Source organism: Elgaria multicarinata, chromosome 8 (assembly GCF_023053635.1).
Source record: "Elgaria multicarinata webbii isolate HBS135686 ecotype San Diego chromosome 8, rElgMul1.1.pri, whole genome shotgun sequence".
Classification (NCBI taxonomy): Eukaryota; Metazoa; Chordata; class Lepidosauria; order Squamata; family Anguidae; genus Elgaria; species Elgaria multicarinata.
In genome coordinates, this window is record NC_086178.1 from 82,868,669 (window position 1) to 82,892,769 (window position 24,101).

The 24,101-nt window shown below is 45.7% G+C and overlaps 1 protein-coding gene across 1 annotated transcript; it reads left to right on the forward strand.

Moving 5' to 3' along the window:
* The first annotated feature begins 286 nt into the window (after nt 1-286).
* LOC134402935 (cytochrome P450 26C1) lies at nt 287-12,702 on the forward strand. Its single transcript, XM_063132883.1, has 6 exons — nt 287-346; nt 1,187-1,411; nt 2,332-2,607; nt 4,609-4,764; nt 8,052-8,618; nt 12,313-12,702. Exons 1-6 carry the CDS (start codon nt 302-304, stop codon nt 12,700-12,702), a joined length of 1,659 nt encoding a protein of 552 aa, XP_062988953.1. The 5' UTR covers nt 287-301.
* The last annotated feature ends 11,399 nt before the right edge of the window (nt 12,703-24,101 follow it).

A 24,101-nucleotide genomic window follows, 5' to 3' on the forward strand; every position in this document is an offset into this window, starting at 1 on the left:
CCCTGTGGGGCGCGGGGGTGGGCGTGGGCGTGGGCGTGGGCGCGCGCACCCTTGACGTGGCTCCTTCTCGCCCCACTTCTCCGCACAGCCCAAGCCGGCCGGTGAGTCCCGCGCGGAGATGCTGCCCAGCCCGGGCGCCCGGCAGATGCCGCGGCTGGCGGACGCGCTCGCGTGGCTGGAGGCTGCGCTGGCGGCCGCCGTGGCGCTGGGGCTCCTGCTCGCCTTGGCCCGCCACCTGTGGGCCGTCCGCTGGAGCCGGAGCCGGGACCGCGCCAGCACCCTGCCGCTGCCCCAGGGCTCCATGGGCTGGCCCTTCTTCGGGGAGACGCTGCACTGGCTCATCCAGGTGAGAGCGAGAGACGCCTCGTGGGGAAAGGCACTCTGCTCATGCCCAGAGGTCCCCCTGCGCTGGCTTGGGGTCCTGGCATCGGCGTGGTTCGGCTGAGCGGGAGGGGCCGACTTCTGGAGGAGAGGGGCGGCCGCCTGGTCCTGGACCCTCTGCGTCCTTACTGGGAAGCCATTTCCACGCCGTTCCGTGGCACAGATTCCCAAGGAAGGATGCGAAGGGCAGAGTCAGAGGCTGCCCAGAGAGTTCCGCCTATTGGGAGGGATAGAAAGGCCAATAAAATCGTTCTTAAAATCAGAAGTAAGTGTGTGGGATGGGTGGGTGGGGGTTGTGGTTTCCAACTGGGAGGGGGAAAAGCCATTTAGGTTGCAATCCTATGCGTATTTAGACAGGAAAAAGCCCTACAACTTCCAGCACTCCCCAGCCATAGGATGGCACCCTCAGTCAGGTTTGCCGGCACTCTTCTTGATTACTCCTTCTCCGTGGGTTCTGCCTGAGCGTAAAGGAAGTTGTGGGACCTAAGCCTTTCCCTCAAACGTGAGCTTTTGTTTGGAGGCACTCTGAACACACTCAGAGGCAATCTCATTTTCACTGTGATCTTTCACGTTGTGGGGCCAAGGCTGGCCAAAAGGGATCTGGTCTCATGCTCTACTTCCTTGGCTCAAATGAAGCAGCTGAAAGAATTTAGCACAGGACGGTGGGAGAGGCGTTCTGCGCTTGCTCAGAGGCACCCTCAACTTAGTATGTCATGTGGCAAAGAGGTGGTGGCCGGGGCTTTACCAGTCCAAACCTGAACCTCTCCCTGAGTCTCTCCTTCGCTCTGTCTGGCTTGCCCCGTAGGGTTCCAGCTTCCACAGCTCCCGGCGGCAGCGCTACGGCGCTGTGTTCAAGACGCATCTGCTGGGCAAGCCAGTGATCCGGGTGAGTGGTGCCGAGAACGTGCGCAAGATCCTGCTGGGTGAGCACAGCCTGGTGAGCGCCCAGTGGCCGCTCAGCACCCAGATCCTGCTAGGCGAGCACACCCTCCTCAACGCCAGCGCCGATGTGCACCGGCAGCGCAGGAAGGTAGGCAGGGGGGCCACGTCTGGAGGGCAGGGCAGGACTGGCCTGGGACTGAGAAGGAGGGGAAGCAGGGGTCCTCCGGGAAGGCTGTACGGAAGGAAGAAGCGGGCTCACTGCGAGGCTGGCGACACAGCCCCGACACAGCCCTGCCGAGTGCTGCTGGGACTGTACCAGTTCAGAACAAGTTCCTGACTTAGTCCTGTTAGATGCTGCTGGGACTGTACAACTTTGGGCTACTGGTGGTGGTGGGGTTGTATATTGGGATGCACTCCCTTTAAAAGGAAAAAAAAATAGAAATTAAAGACTCCTTGCAAATAATAATAATAATAATAATAATAATAATAATAATTTATTTATTTATTTGTTACCCGCCTCTCCCTCTAGATCAAGGCAGGGTACAACCCAAATGCAAGCACCATATAACTAATTAAAACATTTAAAACTAATACATTAATAAAAGCAGCACATTATTAAAAAGGCATCTTAACGGACCCTCCCCTAACCTGGTGCCTTCCAGATGTGTTGGACCAAGTCCCAGCACATAGACAAGCAGCCTGTCAGGTGCTCCTTCTCTAGGGAGGCTTCCCCATGCCACCCATTGGCCATCGTTCAGACTCTCTCTCTCTCTCTCTCTCTCTCTCTCTCTCTCTCTCTCTCTCTCTCTCTCTCTCTCTCTCTCTCTCACACACACACACACACACACACACACACACACACACACACACACACACACACACCTGCATCCTGGAGTGGTGTAGTACAGCCAAGAGAGTTCCGGGGATGCTCTAAAGCAGCCCTTTGCTCTCTGAGAATGGGGAAGGGGGCGTGGGAGGGGTAGTGATCCTCTCTCCCTCCGTGCACTGGCTGCCGCCGCTGCCCTGTCGTGACATCTGCTTTCTCTTCACCTCTGTCTGCTGCCTCAGATCCTGGCCCGAGTGTTCAGCCGCTCTGCGCTGGAGACCTACCTGCCCCGTATCCAGAGAGTCGTGAGCTGGGAGCTGCGGGGCTGGTGCAAGGCGCCCGGTCCAGTTGTGGTCTATTCTTCCGCCAAGACGTTGACCTTCCGCATCGCAGCTCGGATCCTGCTGGGGCTCCGGCTGGAGGAGAAGGCCTTCCAGGAGCTGGCGCGAACCTTTGAGCAGCTGGTGGAGAACCTCTTCTCCTTGCCGCTCAACATCCCCTTCAGCGGGCTGCGGAAGGTACAGGCTCTCGGCGTCTCTGTGTGCGCGTGCGTGTCAGTCCTCTTCTCTTGCAACCAACCAAGGGATCATCCAGATTCCCAAGAAGAGCACACAAGTAACCAATTCTGATCAGGATGCATGGGCCAACTTTTGTTTCTGACTTCCAATTGCTTAACAGGAAGAACAAAAATCTTTCCTTCTTCACCCCTACATTGAACTGCTGAAATAAAGAAAGGTAGAGAGGGGAGTGGATTTTTGTGTTAAAGGATGGTGAGCTCAGTTCTGAAAACAAATTCTTGGTTTGCAGCACCATATGCTCAGAGACACCTTGTTCCTTACCGCTATTAGGTTTATGTCAGCCCTGAGCTACTATTTTGCTGCTGGCTCCAGTTGGTGGACTTCGATGTTCTATCAAGAACAAACTAGATCTTAGAAGCCTGAAGAATGGCTGGCCCTGGACTCCCTGGAGCAAGTAGAGGTGTAGTTGAAGGCTGACTACCTCCCTTGCTTCACCGTTTCCTCCATCCCCAGCAGACAAATCCATTTGCTGATTGTGGTGGAAGTACCCTTTGGGTACCATTTTGACTTACCAGCTTACCCAGATGTTCCATATCTGAAATATTAGCCCTGAGATTACCATGAGTGTACTTGGGTGACCATATGGAACGGAGGAAAGGACTCCTGTATCTTTAACAGTTGCATAGAAAAGGGAATTTCAGCAGGTGTCATTTGTATGCATGCAGCTCCTGGAGAAATCCCCTCTTCATCACAACAGTTAAAGCTGCAGGAGCCCTGCCCTCTTTTGTAGAGTGACCAGATACAAAAGAGGGCAGGGTTTTCACTGCCATTGAGGCTTCTAGGACAGCGTTTTCCCAACCTGGTACCCAACAGATGGGCAGGATTACGACTCCCACCATCCCCAGACAGCCCAATCGAGTGTAGTTGATGGATCTTATAGTCCAACAATCTGCCGGGCACCAGTTGGGGGGGGGGGGAAGGTTGCTGTAGGACCTCATTTACATTCCTACCAGTGCAACCTCATTCATGGTTACTTGGCAATAAGCCCCCCGCTGTGTTCAATGGGGCTTACTCCCAGGCAAGAGCCCATAGGATTGCAGCCTAGGCTGTAATTCCATATGGGAGTTCGTTCATAGAACTTCTTATGTACACCACTCCTGAATCTGTTTCAGATATGGAGCAGTATACAAATTTTGTAAATAAATAAATAAATAAATAAAAATCAGCTGGACATCCCTCCCAGGTAAGGTTGAGTACTGCAAAGCACACTGAGCTGGGATCAAGTCCCCTTGGAACTTGGAGACGATTGGGTCCCGCTGCACAACAGATCTCATCCCTCGCCTTTCTGGAGCAAGCTGTTCCCTCCGGATGGGACTATGCAGTGCCTTAGTAGTGGCAGGGGGAGGAAAATGGAAAGCTGTCCGGAGATTTTCTTTCTTTCTTATCTAGAAAGTCCAGCATGCCAGATCCAGTTGAGTGCCATTTCTGGGTAGAAAGGCAGGGGACCAATCAAATCAGTCAATAAAAATAGATGAGGTGTATATGCAGACTTTCTCACGCCTGTCCCTTTGTTATTCCTTGTTGGCACTGGCTGAAACTCTTAAACGATGCTCTTCCCACTAGAGCTCAAGGCTGCTTGGGAAATCACAATTGTGGGACAGGCAGGATACAATTGATTTGCCTCTTTCTGTTTCACATCTAACGCACCTTTGTGGATCTCTGATCCACCCCTACCTCTCTTGCTCAACTGCCTTGCTCTGCAGGTTGGCAGATCAGTGACAGAATGGTGGGTGATCTGCTGTGGGTTTCTGTCTCTTGCCCTCACTCGGGAGCTGATGGGTTTCACCGGGTGGGACTAGCAGAAAGTCTAATTAACTTGAGCTGAGCTCCTAGCTGAGGAATTATGGTAACAGAGATACTGAACATTCCAAGCAATAAAGGCCTTGTGCCTATGGCTAATCTCTCCCTGTTGGTCCTCACCCCCACCCCACCCCACCCCAGGGAATCAAGGCCCGGGATCTTTTACATGACTACATGGAGAAAGCCATCCTGGAGAAACTGCAGCGGAAGGATCCTGAGGCTCATAGCGATGCCCTGGATTTCATCATCAATAGCGCCAAGGAGAACGGCAAAGAATTCACCATGCAGGAACTGAAGGTAATAAAGAATGTTTCTTTTGGCTGCTAGTGCAGGTGTGTCGGGGTAAATTTGTTTCTGGTAGGGCTCACCATTGTCCCTTACCTGAAACAAATGGACCTTTTCATTTTCGACAAGACAGGGTACGCCCATAAAAGTGCAAGTGCCCATGACCATGCGCAGAGGTGTGCTTTCCATGTGAAATGACAGCCACCAGATTTATGACAAGCGCCTGGTACATCTCCCTTTTGAAATTACAAAGGCAACAAGCTATCCTTGTGGTGAAAGAATCCTCGGTAGGATTGTCATAATGATCAGTTTCTCAGCATCTTTTCTGTGAAGTTTAGTCCGTCCATATCGACCTTGAATCCGGGCATGGAACTGGCTACCTGTCTGTTCATTTCTGACATTTCTATTCAGGTTTCCCTTTGGAAAATTCAAAGAGGTTCCCAGACAGGCTAAGGTCTGGCAACTGTAAAGCAGCCTTCCTCAACCTGGTGCATGCCAGAGATTTTGAACTTCAACTCCAGTCAACATCAGCCAGCACAGCCATTGGTCAAGAATGCTGGGAGTTGTAGTCCAAAACACCTGGAGAGCACCAGGTTGGGGAAGACTCCTGTTACTCTGGCCAATAAATGCCAATATCACCTTCAGAAGTCAGTTGGGACTGGCTCTTCACAGGCCATTGCAGCTTGACTTTTTTGGTCCAACCCCCCCCCCCCCATCCCATCCTATCCCATCTTGCTTCCAACAGCCAATTCCTGCCATACAGGAATATCAAAGTCCAACTTCTTTCAACTCACTTTCATCCACTCAAATTAGAATCCCGGCCTGACACTTAGTTCGGAGGGAAATTGTGTGATCTTGTGGCTGTGGCAGCAGTAATCTGCCTAATAAATCTGATGTCTGTAAATGGAGGGATCTTATGCACTTGTCCTCAGTACAAACCCAGGGCTGGGTGCTGACATTATTTGCAGCAAATGAGTTGGATTCAGACCAAATCAGACATAAAGTAGACACATTGAAATCATTGAGATTTAAGTGGGGCATGACTAACTTAAGTCCGATTGATTTCCATGGGACTACCCTACATAATGACTTTAGTCTGCATCCACCTCATTGACTCAAAGTGGGGTTTATGTGCTCATTCTATACCAGTTCTCCTTTCCACCCCACCAATCAGATTGAATTGAATTATTATAATGCACAGGCTTGAACAGAATCTACTTTTCTTTAAACATCATGCCAAAAAAGAAAAGAAAAGAAAAGAAAAAGTTCTGGTTTGAGGCCATTTACAGCCCTAACTGCATTTGTGGAGATAAACTTCAACTGAAATCGACAGTGCTTCTTTCCTTGAAAAAGGTGCTTGCCGTTTGGCTGCCAATCAAACACATTAATGGGGTTAATCTTAGGAACAAAGAGTGAAGTTGGCTATGGTGCTGTAAGGCAGTTTTGACTCTTGCTTTGACACTTGAAGTCCATTGGAACGGTCAGGAGTAAATGTTTCCAGGATCCTGATAATAAACAGAACCACATGAGCTCATTGACATGACATAAGAGGTTGTCTAAACTAGTAAGGAGCGGGTGGGGTGGGGGGAAGTATTTTGGATATGCAGCTTTTCAGAGATATGTCCACAGTGTGTCATGCAGACTTGGTGTAACACGTGGTGATTTGGCTGAAGTTAATGAACACTCTCACACTGATCTGAATGGTTATTTTGGTATAGGGCAGGGGTAAGCATTCTTTTTTGGACTGTGGGCATATTTGGCAATTTGAGAAACTGTCCCGGGTACCATCACAAAATGGTTGCTATGGGAAGTGTGGCAAAGGACCAGTCACTTGCCCAAAAGGCTGAGTACAAGGCAGAGATGGTGTCTTAGCCCCAGCACATGGAAAACTCCTTTGAAAGTTTTCAGCCCCAACAGAATCCTATTTCACAGCAATCCCAGCTGCTGGTAAGAACATTGTTTTTGTTTTCATAGAATCATAGAATCATAGAATAGCAGAGTTGGAAGGGGCCTACAAGGCCATCTGTTTTAAGTGAGATGGGTAGGGCAACTTGGTGGGCATATTTGTGCCCATGGGCACCATGTTTCCTACCCCTGGCATCAAACATCCTTCCCCAACCTGGTGCCCTCCAGCTTTGATCAGTTACAGCCTCAGGATGACTGGGGATGTAGTCCAACACAGCTGAAAGGCACCAGGTTGGGGAAGGCTGGTACAGAGATATGAAATATGCTGCGTTGTATATTGACTTAGAGGTTCCTGTTGACCAGCCATTTTTCTAACACCAGGCCTGCTGATGCCAAACTTAAACTTCCTTTCATCCATCTCTCTCTCTCTCTCTCTGTGTGTGTGTGTGTTGTACTGTGCCTCCACCTCCATTCAGCCCCATTTTAAGAGAGGGGCCTGTTTTCAGACTGGAACACTCTTGTTTAGTGTGCCAGCCAGACTTGCCCTTTTCCAGGTTATTCCTCCCATCTCCAAGTAGGCACTTGACATTCTGGGCCACTGAGCATGCACAGTCTTCATCTGGCTCTCTTCTTCTTGCTAGTGTTGCCAGTGGAGGCTGGTGGCTCTGATTTTGGTGGGGCTGTATATCCATTCTGGGTTTCAATCAGAACCAGCCAGAACTCTAAAGTAGCCATCCAAGGTGCAGGACACCACCCCCAAATTAGGTTCATAATCCTTGGATAACTTGTTTAGAGTTTTGGTTGGTTCTGATTGAAACTTGGAATGGATTCACAGCCCCACTGAAATTGGAGTCACCAGCCTCCACTCATTGTTGTGTTCTTCAGGTTTCCCCCCACTCAGTATATTTTCTACTTTTGCAAACTTCGGGGTTCCTCTGAGCATGCAGATGGCACTCTTTCATTTCTCAGTAGCCTCATTTGGGCCATGGAGCCACCATAATTCAGCCCCTTTCTTTGCAGTTACATGAGATCTCCATGCAAACATTCCAAGCTAAGCGTGGGTCATCCCCACAAGATCCCTAACTGGCCCTCCTCCCTCCCTCCTTTATGCTGACTCCTTCCTTTGCCTATTTTGAGATGCAACTGAAACTCTTCACGGTTTAAAGTAGACCCATTAAAATGAATGGGGCTTACATTAGACTTTGCATTAACATTGCATACAAATCTATGTCCTCCCTCACCTCTCCAAAACCTCTAAGTAATGTCAGATTCAAATTCTAATCTCAAAGGGTGAAGGTGAGATGAAAACACAAGTCGATTCCTGCCTGAAAGGACTTGTGGATGTCATGTTTACATAAAAAAGGCCTGGTCTGATTCCTCCGTCCTTCTTGCAGGAGTCTGCCATTGAGCTGATCTTTGCAGCTTTCTTCACCACTGCTAGCGCTAGTACTTCCATGATCCTCCTCCTGCTGCAACATCCCTTGGTCATCAAAAAGATCCAGCAGGAGCTGGTATCCCATGACCTCACCAGGCTATGCTGTTGCTTTGCTGGTGAGGGACCCCGGACAGACGGTCAGCCTGGCCAAGAGACCCTGATTGTCCACGGAAATGAAAACAAGGACAGTGACTCCGAGCTGCCCCTTCCACCCAGAGTGGATGGAGATCAAGGCCGAGAGACAAAAGGGGAAGGGAGAGGCCCTCACTTGCATCTCGTTGCTGGAGCCACCCAGGAAGCCACCGGCGGTGGGACTACAAACTGCCCTCGCTCTGAGCCCATGCAAGAAGAAGCAGACCAGCTCCTCAGCAGCCTGGAAGGGCCTGAGTGCTATTGCCAGCCTCACTTGACCCTGGAGAAGATGAGCCGCCTGCGCTACTTGGATTGTGTCATCAAGGAAGTGTTGCGCTTGCTGCCCCCGGTGTCCGGAGGTTATAGGACAGCCTTACAAACCTTTGAGCTGGATGTGAGTTGGGCATGGCTTTCTGCACAGGAGGGTGATTGGGTGGAGATGGATATCACAAGGTTCGTCTGCCATTTACAGGGGTGCCATGGGAAGCACTCCCCCTCCCCTATTTAGTAACTGCCAGGGGCGTCACTAAGCATTTTAAAGATTCGGGCCCTACGTCCATAGGACACAAAACTGCATAATGTCAGCATATGCCAATTAATATCTATATATGCACACTTAGTCATAATGGCAAGGATTTATTTCAATTTAATAGGAAGTAATTACAGCCAGTCAATTAATTCCTCATCCAAGTCATCTCAAATAAAATACATTGTTCATGTAATTTGCACCCTGATGCAGATTATCCCAAACCAGTGGAAACAGATTTTTTTTCTAAGCATAATTGCCATGAAGGGGAAGATGTTTTTGTGGGGGGTGAGAGGGAATGCAGCACGTGGAAAGGGGAGAATGAATCCTTCTCTCCCCAGCTTCCAACCCTATGAAAACTGTCACCTGCAACTGAAGAAAAAAACCCACACACCTTTCCACTAGCACCCATGGACATCCAGGGGTCTGGGAAACAGGTTCGGGGTGGGGGCCCTGGCTTAGCAACGACCCCAGGGATTGCAGAAGGTAGAGGATGGCAAGCAAGATCTGCCAATAAGGAATCCTAATGACACTTGTGTGAGAGAAGGGATAATGTGGGGGTAGCACTGGAATTGGGGACCAGGAAATGGAGGGAGATGCCATCAACAGGCATCCCCAGTAGTGGGCTGCTGTTGAGCATGAGCATGGATGGGTTGCCAAAGAAAGCCCTGCCAAGTTTCAATGAAACACAGAGATTCATGAGAGAGGCTCACCCAAGGCTGGGAGATGGGGATGGGTGGGATGCAATCAAAACCATGATGCCCGGTCCTGATGCTTTTAGACTGCCATTCTAGGTGCTTAATCACAGCGCCTGTTGGAAGGAATTGTGGTAGGGCAGGGCAGGGAGATTGCGGCTTTCCACAATTTGGCCTACAACTCTCATCCTCCCTCACCATTGGCCTGATGGGAGTTGTAGGCCAAAATATCTGGGGGGGCCACAAGTTGCCCACCCATGTGGTAGGGAATGGAGCTGTGCTCTTATCAGTAAGAAGTCGTTAAACACTCTCTAGCTGAAGGGTTGCAGTGACTGTGTTTACTAGGTGGTAGCAGATTTCAGTGTAAGATTAGCTGGGCAGGGAGCCGCCCCTTCATGGGTTCAATGAGCCCCCCCACGGCCACATATTTGACTCACAGAACCAGCAAACTCCTCTTTTAATCAGTTCAAAAATCTTTTAGGGGACTTGGGAGTGGGAGCTTTAAGCTGCAATCCTATACACACTTGCCTGAGAGTAAGCCCCATCGCAAACAGTGGAACTTTATTCTCAGTACACAGTGCATAGGGTTTCACTGCTAATTAAGTGGTATTTGGGGGTGGGGGTGGGGAGAGAGAATAGCACCTTGAGATGATATCAATGGTTCATATTTACCCAAATGGAAGTCATGGTGGGCAAAGCCAGCCTACGCACGTATGGCGGGTCTCTTGTTCTTCCAGGAATCTCTCTTCCAAACTGATCAAACCCTGCCCCTTTATAACTCATGATGCCAATGACCTCATCCTTAGTTTCAGACCTGGCCATAATCACCATTCCCATTTTTCTCAATGTAGCCAGGTCTGCCACTGATACCAGTAACACCCAGATAGGTTTTGCTACATGCTGCTTCCAGCACTTGACTGACCCATTCATAATGGCCTCCCTCCATTTCTAAGAATATATTCCATTACGCACAGTTATCTCACAACACCTACATACAGCCGCAAAATACAATAAGTTCTTATCAATCCCACTGCTTACAATGCATATTCCGTTACAACCCTTAAAAACAATCCACCTTTCATGCCAAATTGCCAACATATGTATATGTCTGCACACAGACACATTAAAGAGCAGTTTGTGGATTTTGTGGAACCACCATCTGAGACAATTTCATTTATGTACTTAAACTCTCAGAAAAATGTGGGTGCTAGATCATAGTTTTTGTTTAATGATGATAATGGTGTGGGTGTATGTGCATGCGCGCGTGCACACACACACACACACACCCTTTCACAAGGTGCTGTCCAGGATATAATACAGCCTTCCCCAAACTGGTACCCTCCACATGTTTGGAAGTACAATTCCCATCAGCCCCAGACAGCATGTCCGATGGAAAAAATTATGGTGATTATAGTCCAAAACATCTGAAAAGAACCAGGTTGGGGAAGGCTGAGATAATATAACATATTTATAGGATTGCTTGGGGTCACTGCATAAGTGCAGGCAGAAGAGAGAGAGCATGCTATACAGATCAAAAAGCTTTGTACCCCTAGCATATGAACGTATCAAGCTTCCCCTTACACGGAGTCGGATGGCTGGTCCATCTAGCCTAGTACTGTCCATTTGGACTTCATGCAGTGGTCTTTCCTGCTCCCTGACATCACATTTTAGTTCTGCTTCACCAATAATGGGAGCTGTTAACAGTGGAGGCTGGTGGCTCTAAGATTAGTGGAGCAGAGAATCTACTCCAGGTTCCAGTCAGAACTCTAAAGGAGCTATCCAAGGTGCAAAGATAGCCCCTTTAGAGTTCTCACTGGTTCTGACTGAAACCCGGAGCAGTTTCACCACCCCACTGACATCAGAGACACCAGCCTCCATTGGCTGTTAAACTGCATAAGGATTAATTTCTGGGCTAAATGTTGTAAGAATCACTGTAGAGTTGTCTTGAGTAACCTGATGAAAAGAGGTGCTGGGTCACCTTAGTCACAAATGAGTCAATCCTATGCACATTTACCTAGGGGTAAGCTCTGCTAAACACAATGTGACTTACTTCTGAGTAAGCACACATTGGATTGAACTGTACCCAGTTCATGGTTGCTTGGCTTCTACAACATATTGGACCTGCTCTGGTTCAGTATGAGCCCAAGATTCCAACACCAACAATTTCAGTGAAAGACAGAGCAGTGTGAATAATAATAATAATAATAATAATAATAATAATAATAATATATGTCTTACCCGCCTCTCTGATTGGATCAAGGTGGGGAACAACAGCAAGCATAAAATACATAAAATACTAATTAAAAACATAGTATACACCGTTAAAAAACATCCTAAAAGCATCCTAAAATTCTACTGGATAAGCCTCCATAAAATACCTATCACATACCCATTTCTATTAGACTATTAAAATGTTTTGGTGTACATTCCCTGTGAAGCCATGCCATTATAGGTCTTTGATCGTTATAGGTCATTAAGAATATCTTTGAGGCAAACCAGTTTAAGATTAAGAATTATGGTCTGAGTGAGGTCTGGGGTTTTTGTTCAACAGCTGTGGCTCTGTTGTGAATGTTTGAGAAGTTTATTTTATTATTTATTTATTTCATTAATCATGTTTGTATGTCGCTTGATACAACAAATATCCTAAGAGGCGTACATGCCAATCTATTTAAAATCCTTATTAATATACTCAACTAATAAACAATGGCAGGTATAAATAAATAAATAAATAAATAAATAAGAGAAACCATGGAAACAATGAAAAATGACAATAGACACATTGCTTGCTTCCCCTCTTTCACTTCTCAGGTTGCTCTCTGCAGACTGCTGTCTCTGGTGCTGATTTCTTTTTGCCTCCCTTCTTATAGGGTTATCAGATTCCCAAGGGATGGAGCGTGATGTACAGTATTCGGGACACGCACGAGACCACTAGCATCTACCAGAGTCCCCCGGATACTTTTGATCCTGAACGGTTTTGGGTATCGCAGGAAGAACGGGAGGAGCACAAGGCGGCTGGCTCGACTCGCTTTCACTATATCCCCTTTGGCGGGGGAGTCCGAAATTGCATCGGAAAAGAACTGGCCCAGGCCATCCTCAAGCTGCTGGCCATTGAACTGGTCAGCACAGCACGCTGGGAACTGGCCACGGTCCACTTCCCAAAGATGCAAACCGTGCCTATTGTGCACCCTGTCGATGGCCTGCAGCTCTATTTTCATCCTCTGAAACCTGGAAGAGAAAGCAACAAGGCCAACACTTGAGAAGCAATAGCAGCTCCATGATATCTGTAGCATAGGACTGTGGTAGGACAGGCTTCTGGGACTAAGCACCCGTTCCCTTCCAGCTGTAGGTTTTCTGTCTGAACGAGTTCCTTCCTCCTGTCGGTCAGTGGTAGGCAGGGAAGGATGAAGACCCTGTTAGCTGATGCTAACTCTGCATAAGTGCAGGTAGAGGAAAGAGCATGCTATATGGATCAAAGAACATGTTAGCACCAGTCATTCAGAGACATGTATCCACAGTGGATAAGACCCCTCTATCATTCTTAGTTGCACTTTTGTTGATGTTGGTGTGTGTGTGTGTGTGTGTGTGTGTAAGAGAAAGAGAGAGAGAGAGAGAGAGAGAGAGAGAGAGAGGGAGAGAGAGAGAGAGATGCTACCTTGTAACCTGGTTAAGAGTGGTCCTAGTCGAAAGTGGAATGTCTCAGAAGGAAACCTAGAAGCACTGATATCCGTTCTTCCATTAAAAGGGAGATAAATATCCGTAGGTAAAAGTATGCATAGAGTTGGGGCTCTTCCAGATTGTATTTATGCTTGACTTTGATAGTAGACCTCACCTGATCCCTGTGAAGATTCTTCAGCTTACAAACAAGACTGCTCCTCTGTCATTACATCACAAGGCTGCTTCCTGAATGGAAGGAACGTCAATAAGGCAACTGCCTGTTGAATGGATATGCTAGAAGTATAAAACAAGGGTAGATGAAGGAAAGTGTGGCATATGGCATCAGGAATGGATATATAAGGATATTCATATATTTAAACCCAGAACTGACACTAAACTACATATAGATGGCAAACAAAGGAAGACCTGGACTCCTAAACTCCAAGTACTAATTCCACCCAATTTTTGTGAATGCCCTAAGTCACTCTTAAAAGGTAATCAGTATCAGAGCTTATCTGTATTATAAAGGGAGAAAATAAGACAAACACTGTGATCTGAGTTGCACATAACACTAATACATAATTTATTTAACCCATGGTTTGTAGCCCCCACCCAGGGTTTGTCTGGCAGACAATTGAGCAAATTATGGTTTGTTTTCTCAATTCCTGAGTTGTTTGTTTCCTTCCTCCTTTGCCTACTCCTTCCTTGTATCCAAATGCCATGGAGGCACTGTAGTACTGACACGTAGAGCAGATGGATTTGTATTTTTTTTTTACAACTCTTGTCTACTACCTCAATAGTCTGGCAAAACAACCCACATTCTGGATTTGCACATAACCACCTGTGGTTTAATCAACCCAGTGTTCACAACCCAACAACAAACCATCATTTGTTAGCTTTGCTGGGTTTGCACATCATGACAACCCCGAATTTAACAATCAGTGGGTTAAATAAACCATGGGTTAGCGTTATGTGCCAGCCAAGTTAGTAACTGATTCATCTGCTGGATTACACTGGAGCACAGAAAGCAGCCTTATAACAAGTCAGACCACTTGTCCACTTTGCCCAATATTATCTACACCAACCTTTCCTCAAGACGTTCTCGGCTACAACTCTTATCATCCACAGCCAGAATTGCCAGTGGTCAGTAAGGCTGAGAGTTGTAGTTAAAAAAATCTGGAAGGCACCAGCTTGGGGAAACCTGGTCAAAACTGGCAAGAGTCTTTCTCAGCCCTACCTGGAGATGTTGGGCATTGAACCTGGGGCCTCTTTGCATGCAGAAGAGGTGCTCTTCCACTGAGCTACGATCAGCTTGCCTTAACTTCAAATGTAACACCATTTAGATATGAAACCCAGCTATGAATTTGGGATGCTGGGCAGTCCAAAGAAACATAAAAAGGATGACTTAGGCATGGTTCACACATCTACATACATTATTTTATTCCTTACCACTTCATACCTTTCAGCTGAATGTATGAACTAACTCCACTGAAAAGCCTGGTATATGAGGAACAAAGGCACCCCAGGGTTTTAGGTGGGAGATTTTCCACCCCTATTTGGAGATCCCAGTGATTGAACCTGGGCCCTTCTTCATGTGAAGCATCTATAAGGTTTGACTTGTGATGGCTCATTGACATAATTGTCTTTCCAGAGAAGAAGCCATGTTAGTCTGTGTGGCCAAAACATTGTCATCCTTAAAAGACTTGCATATTTTAATAGGGCATAAGCTTTTGTGGACTAGAGCCTATTTTTCACCCCTGTGTATATACACCTGACAACTGAGGACAATGCTCCATGCATACAATGGAGTGTGTGCTAGTCCACAAAAGCGTATGCCATGATAAAATGTCTTAGTCTTTAAGGTGACACAAGGCTCTTGCTCGCTTTTGGCATCTTCCAGTCATCAAGCTAGCACTTAATCAGGCTGAAAAATTAATCCCTTGTCTACCTAAGGTGTTCTCTAGTATGATGTTAGCAGCTTGCATCTCCACACCAAGCTGCTAACACCATACTGATGAAGCTCTGGCCATATAACAATTAAAAGGGCAGGGTTTGGATTTAGAGAAATGAGAAATCATTAAGACTAATTGGTTTGTGGATCATAGACTTAAGACACAGGGGGCATGCTGGGAGTTGTAGGCCTTTTTTCTGTCTAACTTTGCATAGGATTGCACATTTTGTTCATGTCTACATCCCTTTGAACCTAAAACAAAACCTGTCCACAATGAGCCTATGCTTTATTCCATGTAAAATCTCTCATCCTTTAATGATGACTCTGAAGTCCTCAGGAAATCTGTTGGACCAAGGCTGCTCTTAGTGCTTAGCCCTGTTTTGGGGCTGCTTAGGAACACTTTGTAGTGGGTGCTGCTTCTGATGTGTGCTGAACAGTGCGGTAGTGGGGCCAGGGCTTGCTGGATCAAGTACCAGGACTTTTTGATTAGCAGGGGTGATGATGTCATCTCTGTACCTCTGACTTTAGCTACAATCCTCACCATAACTGGGTGTGGGGAGAGAAATGGATTTCCCTGGCAACAATATCTAATTGTGAGTGCTCTCTCTTGTAATGCAAAGTATTTTGGGGTAGCTTGGTCTTGAATGGGCATTGAAAACCCATTCACTTTATAAAAGACCTGCTCCGAGTGGAGATGCAAATTGCTAGAAAGGGGTTTGTTGAAATGCCTGCATTTTGGGACTTTGCTTGGAACATTATTGTAGATGTGGAGGAGTGGGAGTGGATGACCTTTCTCGCTTTCTCTGTAATCTGGATCATATGGATTACTCCCATTTCCCCCAATCCAGATGCCTTCCAGATAAATTGAATTACAATTCCCCTAATCCTGGCTGGGGCTTATAGGAGTTGTAGTCCAACACATCTGGAGGACACCAGGTTAGGGAAAGCTGGACCACTCTGTTAGGAGTGTACAGGCATGTGGGATGTCTGCTTTAATGGCAAGAGTGGAACTAAACATCTTTAGTCCCTTCCGTGGCCCACAATTCTGCAATAGCAGCTTGTGTTTATGCCACATACCTAGTTACAACTGCTTGTGGGCCTTGCATCTCTGGGTGCAGAGGGATTGTGGCCTACAGGTTTATTTGAGGGAATGAAAACCAGGCTGCAGTTTAGAAACTCAGCAAGAAGAGAGTTTTGAAAGGAAACACGCAGGGGATAGTGTGTACAGCTGCTCCAGTGACTCAGAGACAGCAAGAAAAACAGTTTTGGCTCAGACCCAGCTTTCACAGAGGTCTTGAGCCCATCACTGGGCTGTACAATTTCAGATTGCAGGTGGGCGTTCACATGATTTAATGCTCCTCTATTAAAAAACAAAAATGGAGGGGAAGGAAGTTCCCTACACATAGGAAGTTAGTGTGGCAGGAAGGAGGTTGAGCTAAAACTCCTTGTTCTCGACATGTCAGTTTTCCATGTAGAAGGCATTTTATTGTTGTATGGAGGAGCTTTTAATCATGTCAGCTCCTCCTACCTACAGACTAACATGGTGCAGCGTAGACATAGCTTAACCACCACTGTGAGAGAACTAGGCCTTAGATCAGGGGTAGGCAAACTGGTACCCACTAAATGTTTTGGACTTCAACTACCATACGCCTCAGCCACCATAGCCAATGGCCAAGAATTATAGTTTTAGTCCAAAACATCTGGAGCACAACAGGTGCTGCCTTAGATGCAGCACTTCAGAAAAGGTGTCTTTGTAATTCCCTTAGGATGTATAGACTTCATGTATCCTAGATTCATCAGAAATTACATAGCAGTGTTAGATGTTTAAACTGTACTCTGGTGACCACCATACCAGTACAATCAAAGATCTAGTGAAACACATTCACAGTAACTATGCTGTAGAGAATTTAGCACCAGGCAAAACTCTGTACAAGATTTCAGCAGAGACAAGAACTTTCAGGAATAAACACTGTCAGATATCAGTTCCATCTTGTACTTATTAAAAATGTTTGCTATGATGTACTAAGTCAGAGACGGGGAACCTTTTACATATGAAGGTACACTGACCCATGGGAAAAACCAATCAGGAACTACAGTAAATGGTGGACAGTGTTAGAATGAAAGGTTGGTGGAATTAGCAATGCAGGATTCTTATAGTGGAGCATTTAGGCAACACAACTTTGCCATCTCAGAGTTTAAACCATGTTGCCAAAAATACAAGTACTGGAACACCCATTATCCTGGCTGCTGTGATGCTACAGAAAACAACCCATGTAACAAGACATTCATGAAAACAGTCAGTACTGAAAAAAGTGGGGATATCTTTCACTTATTTAAGCCAAAAGTATTATGGAAAGGTTGATCAGCTTCTAGGAGAGTTGAATTCTAAACAAACCATATCTATAATTACAACTATAAATGATCTATCTGCAGGAGTAGTGACTGAGGCTGAAGGAATTGTTCAATCTTTTTAAAATGGTTAGTGTAATTTATCCTCAATGGAAACCAACATCTAGATGGAATTGGTAACTCTTGAAACTTAGCTTCCTTGTTAAAATTTAAAAAGAAACATAGAATTTTTGGGAAGACAATGTCATCACTGATGAAGAAAGCAAAGATGCACTCATTGACTCACAAGTAAATACACTTTTCATGGAAACAATGGCTTCATCAGAATTGTTTATAAGAACATTCTTGAGTGTCTTCTTGCTCCACCTTCAGCCAGTGTTTAGTTAGTTTCTGCAAATTAGTAAAATCCTGACTCCTGAATGCAGGACAAAATACCAGTGAGATTAAATTCAGACAAAGATCCTCCAAAAACAAAGTCATACAGACTAATTTAGCATCTACCCTCCTCCCCTGTCTTGACCAAGGCTGCAATCTTTATCACCTGGGAATAAATCCCATTGAACATAGTGGTACTTACTTCTGAGTAAACATACATAGATGGTGCTGCCTGAGATCTAAATAGGTTTGTCTCACATTATTTCTATAAGGACCAGAAATAATTCATTCTCATGAAGTAGCTAGAAAATAATACATATAATATTTATCACCACAACTACAGCAAATGATCACCTGCATTAGTGGATCTAGATACCAAAAAGGCCTTTGACATCCATGAGTGAATTTTTAAAAATTGTTTTACAAGATGGTCCAGCTTTTTTAAAAAATAAACAATGAACGTTACCCAAAATTCACAGGGTGTGATTGAGGTGAATGGACATACATAGAACTCCTTTCTGCTGTTTTGGACTACAACTCCCATCAGCACGGTCAATGGTTGGGGATTATAGGAGTTGTTATCCAAAACATGAGGTCCTGATCAAGAGGCATGAATGGATCTGTGTCCAGTTTTATTTGTTCATTCAGTTCAATGTTTCCCCCAGAAATTACATACTGCTTTAATCATTTTCAGGTGCAGAGGTTGGACAGTCTAAACTTTTCATCTGCTTATTTGCAAATGACATTTTGCTTTTCCTCTTTGGCACTGTCTGAAGGTCTTGTTGTTTTACACATTAAGATTAAATTTGGGAAATTGGAAGTTACATCGATGAATATCCTGGCAGAGGTACTAAAAGATTTGCAGTAAGTATTCACATTTGAATGGAGTATTAAATCCTAGAGAGACCTTGGAGAGTAGCTCACCTGAGGAAACTTGTGTGTATAGGATTGTGGCCTAAAACTAATTACAAACTTTAAAACATCACACACAACAAGATTAAGAAGAGGAGAAAAAACAAACTTAAAATCATACAGTGAAACTAATACATTTAAAATCACTTGAAAGTCACATAGAACAAAAAAGTTTTAACAGCCCACCTAAGACTAAAACACAGAAGGTTCTAGTCTAACCTCCATCAGTAGGGTGACCATATGAAAAGGAGGACAGGGCTCCTGTATCTTTAGCAGTTGTATAAAAAAGGGAATTTCAGCAGGTGTCATTTGGATGCATGCAGCACCTGGTGAAATTCCCTCTTCATCACAACAGTTAAAGCCACAGGAGCCCTGCCCTCTAATGTATCTGCTCACTCTAGTATAGTTCTTGCAGCCTTAACTGTTATGACGAAGAGGGAATTTCCACCTCTTTTCCTCACAGAACCTTCATGCCTCTATCAAAGTAAGACAAGTGGAAATTCAGCAGGTGAAGCCTTCCCTGTGCACTTCCATGCTTCCAAAATCACATCTGTTGGATATCTGCCTGTCCAGCAGTTGTTAAAGGTGCAGGAAACCTGCCTCCTATTGGGGTTCTCTGAAGTAAAAATATGCCCCCTTTCCACCTAACTGGAAAGGAAAATACCCTCATCTGGTCTCTCTTCATATCTAGTTAAACTATCTGATGAAGACCTTATGCCTATGCCTGATACCACAACTTCCAAAGGAAACACATCTCCTTGAAAGCCAGTTTAATTGATATTAATAGAATTTACTTCCACCCTAAGGGTTGTATTCTATGTTAGACCATTGAAATGAATAGGATTTAAGTTAGATTAACTTTGGGTACAATCCTAAGAATCGCACTCAGCATTCATTGTGACTGTGGCAGGATTAAAACTTCTTAGCTAATCAATCATAAAATCAATTACATTTTCATATGCTTGCAAACCAATAAGAACACTTTCTGAAGTAAGACGTATACTCTTATTTCAAAAGGATGCACTCATGTGCCCTACTAGATGAAAGAGCCATTCTCGCCCATATAGGAAAATAATAGGGAATGGCTCTTCTAAAATAATGTTTCTCATAATGCAAATTAATTGTATTAATTTTTTAAAAAACCTGTTGTCTGATTAACAGGGCACTGTTTTAGTCAAGTACAAGTTTTTAAACGAATTAATCCATTAAATGTTAGAGTTCAAGTATTCCTCCATTGTAAATTGCGGGCAGAGAAGGGGATCAAGCTAAAGCATCTGCTGTTGACAGTGGAGGCTGGTGATGCTGATGTCAGGGGAGTCAATGAATCCGCTCCGGGTTTCAGCCAGAATGTTCTGGCTGAAACCCTGAGCGGATTCATTGCCCCACTGACATTGGAGCCACCAGCTTGCACTGGCGGTTGATCCGCCAATCATCCTGAAGGACGACCGGCCAAGGATGGGTGTGGCCAATTTACCACCACCGGAAGTTCTATTTTCAGAAATTATGTGGCTTCACTATCCCTTCCTATAGCTCGCATGGAGAAGAAGAGGGCTGCCCATATAAAGCCTTTTAACCGATGAAGCCTCTGCTGGAGACCCCCCTTTTTTTCTAATTTAGAAATCTGTCTGTAAACAATGGAGCTGTCCTGTGATCAGTCGTTTGGAGGTTTAACAGGACTTTAGGACTTTTAATGCAGACCACACGTAGTCTCGTTTACCTGGCTGCAGAAGGCTACGAATTGGAAGGGCAGACTTCCGAATTAACGGTCAGGACACGGGTCCTGGGTAAGGTAACTCCCCCTTTCTTTCTTCCTCCCCCCGTCAAAGCTGGAGAAGGTTGCACCATAATGCTGAGTTAAGTACTGTTGGCAGGCTGACCCTCTAGTGAACCAGAAGCCCCTGCCCTCCTGACCTTGTCTTTAAGGTGAATCTTTGTGGTAAACTGAGAAAAAGAAAACAGCCAAATGTCAATGACTAACTTTAATTAGCGCAGCTCCCTATATGATCCTTCCAAAATGCTGCTGTTACTGTTCTGAGGTTTCCTTTTTAATCAAAGGGCTTTGATCCCATTGCGCACTCCTTTACTCTCCCCTTGAAGGTCCAGGGACTGAACCCAGCTTTTCAGTCCTCATGTTTCCAAGCACACATTACTCTTTATATTCTCGATCAATAATTCTCAGAACCACTTTTCTCGATTACAACCCTAGGAATGTAAACGGGGCTTGCTCTCACGCGTGTGCAGAGAATGGCGGATTTAGGCTGGTATCCTATACATCCTTACTAAGAAGCAAGCCCTATTGCATCCAGTGGGATTTGCTTGCCGGTAACCATGTATAGGGATGCACTGCGCACAACTGAAGCAAGTTAGGATCTCCAAAGTACATTTAAAAGCGAGGAGAGAAAAGGGGGAAAACCCTCTTTATTCAGTCCGAGTGTCCATAAAAACGATTAACCTCCGAGTCAGAAGGCATTTCCCATTTGAGTACAAACGCCGAATGAAGTCACTCGTAGTCAATGTCTAAAGGGGGAGTAGGAACAGGAACAAATCCGAATTTAAATCCTATGTATGTACTAGTAAAGACTGATCCTGCACCTGAATTAGAAAACCATTGTAAGTTAAACCATTATTTGAACCCGAGCAGCATCGGCTGTGACCCTCGCACCGCCTCCGACTTTCGTATTCCAGAAAGAACCGTTTTAAGCATGGGAGCTCTTAATTGCGCTCTTGAGAGTGTAAACATAAAGCGGAAGGTTGGGGGGGGGGGACGGTGAAGGCAAGAGTCTGCCTGTGTAGCGATCGGTTCGGAATAACCACTAAAATAAAACCTTTGGGGCCATTTTGATTCCTCTGGAGTAAAACGCATGTCGAGGACACAAGTTCAAACCTTTCCCCACTGTAAACCTCCCCCTCCCACCCCAAATTTACAAGCCCTGAACATTTGCAAGCGAAGTGCAATAACCGTTAACTTGTAATCATCCTAGTCCGTTCGTATTAGGCTGTTAATTTCTTGACCTCCTTCCAAGATGTCTTTAATTATCCCTTTCACTCTTTGACCATTGGAGAAGTTCTCCCTCATTTCCCCCCCCCCCCGCCCCGTTTCCCGGGATTGACGACTGTATAATAGATGGCTGCGGAGATAATAAAGGTTTCCTGTGGTAATTAACAGTGCTCAGACCACGGTATCTGGTTATTTGATGGACAGTGAACTTGGCGAAGGAGCTGGTAGGGTTCATTCAGATGTCACGGTCCGGGCTGTAGGTCGCCTGCAGGTCAGTGCATGGGAATGCGCAAGTGCCCCGGGGTCATGCCACTGTGTTCGGTCGCTGCGAAGCCGTAGACACCACCAAATGGGCATCCATCCCTATTAGGCGCACACACGGGAGACGATCCACTTTTTTCCTCCCTCACCCAGGGCGCTGGGTTTATATAGGTCAGGCGAGGGGGCGGCAGGAGCGAGAGGGAAACACAGCGAGCCTTTTTTCCTTAATCATAAAAAAATCCAAACAAAACAAAGCCAACCTTGGGGAAATTGACTACATAGGCCAATCTCTCTCTCTCTCTCTCTCTCTCTTCCCTCCAACATAATTAATATCATTAGCTCCGATTCCAGCACAAGCAGCGCTCCACCTTACATGGGAGGAAGCATTCCCAGGATCCGGTCCGATTTCAACTGGAGTTAAAACGCACAAGACATATTTGGCTTGCCTGATTTTTTTAAATAATTATTTGTAAATGAGGGTCTACCAAGAATAATGGAAGCCCTTGTATCCTAGGTAAAGTAGACTCGTTGAAATGAATGGGACTTCAGTTAGACTAACATTGGATACAACCCATAGTATATAGAGGAGGCCCCGATTCTCTCAATATGCTTACTCGGCAGTAAGTTTAATTGATCTCAGTAGCGTTTACCTGCCATGTGTGAACGGTGTTTATGTGTTCGAATGACGGAAGGAAATGCAAAACGCGATTTTGATTCCAATCCTAGGTCTACTTACTTGGGATTGGGCTCCATTGAACTCAGTGGAGTTACTTCTGATCAGACATGTATAGGATTGTACTATTAAAGGTGAAAAAGGCCTCAACTCAAAAGGAAGACCCTTAGGAGCCATAAGAGCTAATCCAAAAGAATTCGGTGTAAAAATACGTGGGATCAAGCCTTGCAGGTCTTTTTAACCAGAGCCAGGAGACACTTAGGGCCCTCACATTAGAGGCCCCAACCTTCTGCATATTTACTCCGAAGTATTTTTCCCCAAGTTAAATGGTGCTTACACCCAAGTAAGTGGGGCAAAAGGTCTAGATATTCGCAAATGTATTCGGGATTACTGAATACATGGACTGGTTGGCTACCTAACCTCAACAGCTTGGATCAGTACTTCTCTAGGGGGTGGCTTGGATTACCTAAGGCTACTTCTAAATGGATCCCTCAACGAAAGGGGTCCATAAAAATTGTGGCTTCCCCCCTGCCCCAACCCCCCCCCCCCAAATTACCATTCGTAGCTTGAGGAGTTAAAGAACTGCAAGGAGTCCTTCTTGTTCAATTAAAATGTCCGAGCAAGGGTGAGAGAGGAATTGGATTCAGATGCAACCCATATGCACACTTAGCTAAAGGTAATAAGACACTTCGAAGTAAACATGCCCTGGATTGCACAGTGTGGTCCATTTCTGCACGTCCAGTCATTGGGGGACCACTGGGTGTCTGTTGTTTGCTGGAATTGTGGAATCCTTCTTGCAAAAGATGCTTGCTTCCTCATTCATGAATTATTTATGCAATAACTATGAAACGATGCTGAACATACAGGTTTTTCTTGTTGCTGCTGCTAAATTTCTATTTCTAGCTTTCCTCCTGGGAACTTCAGGTTCTCCCCCCTCCCTACTCCACTTTTACCTTCACAACAACCCTGTGAGGTAGGTTAGGCTGAGAGGTTGTAAGTGGCCCAAGGATACCCCGTGGCTTCCTGACTGAGAGCAGACATTTGAACCTGGAACTGCCGAGTCCTAGCCTAATAAAAGTACTGTACTCTTGCTTTATCAATTTGATACAAGTGGACCGCAGTGATTTCCATTAGACAAGGAATGACTTGTGGAGGCTGGTGGTTCCGATCTGTCAGCCGTAGGGGCTGGTAGTTCTAAAGGAGCTATCCAAGGTGCTGAAACTATTTTGGGGGCTAACATAGCACCTTGAACTCCTTTAGAGTTCTGGATGTTTCTGACTGAAACCCAGAATGGCGTCATAGCCCCACCAAAATCGGAGCCACCAGCCAGCATATTGCTATCCACCACTGGTAACAAAAATAACGTGAAGATCCTGTTCCTCTTGCCTATGTTTTGATTTCTCTCCCCACTTTATTTTAGCTTAAGGGGACTCCTGAGTAAATATTCACAGAATCGGGCAGGCAGGAAAGTTCGTACGTCTTT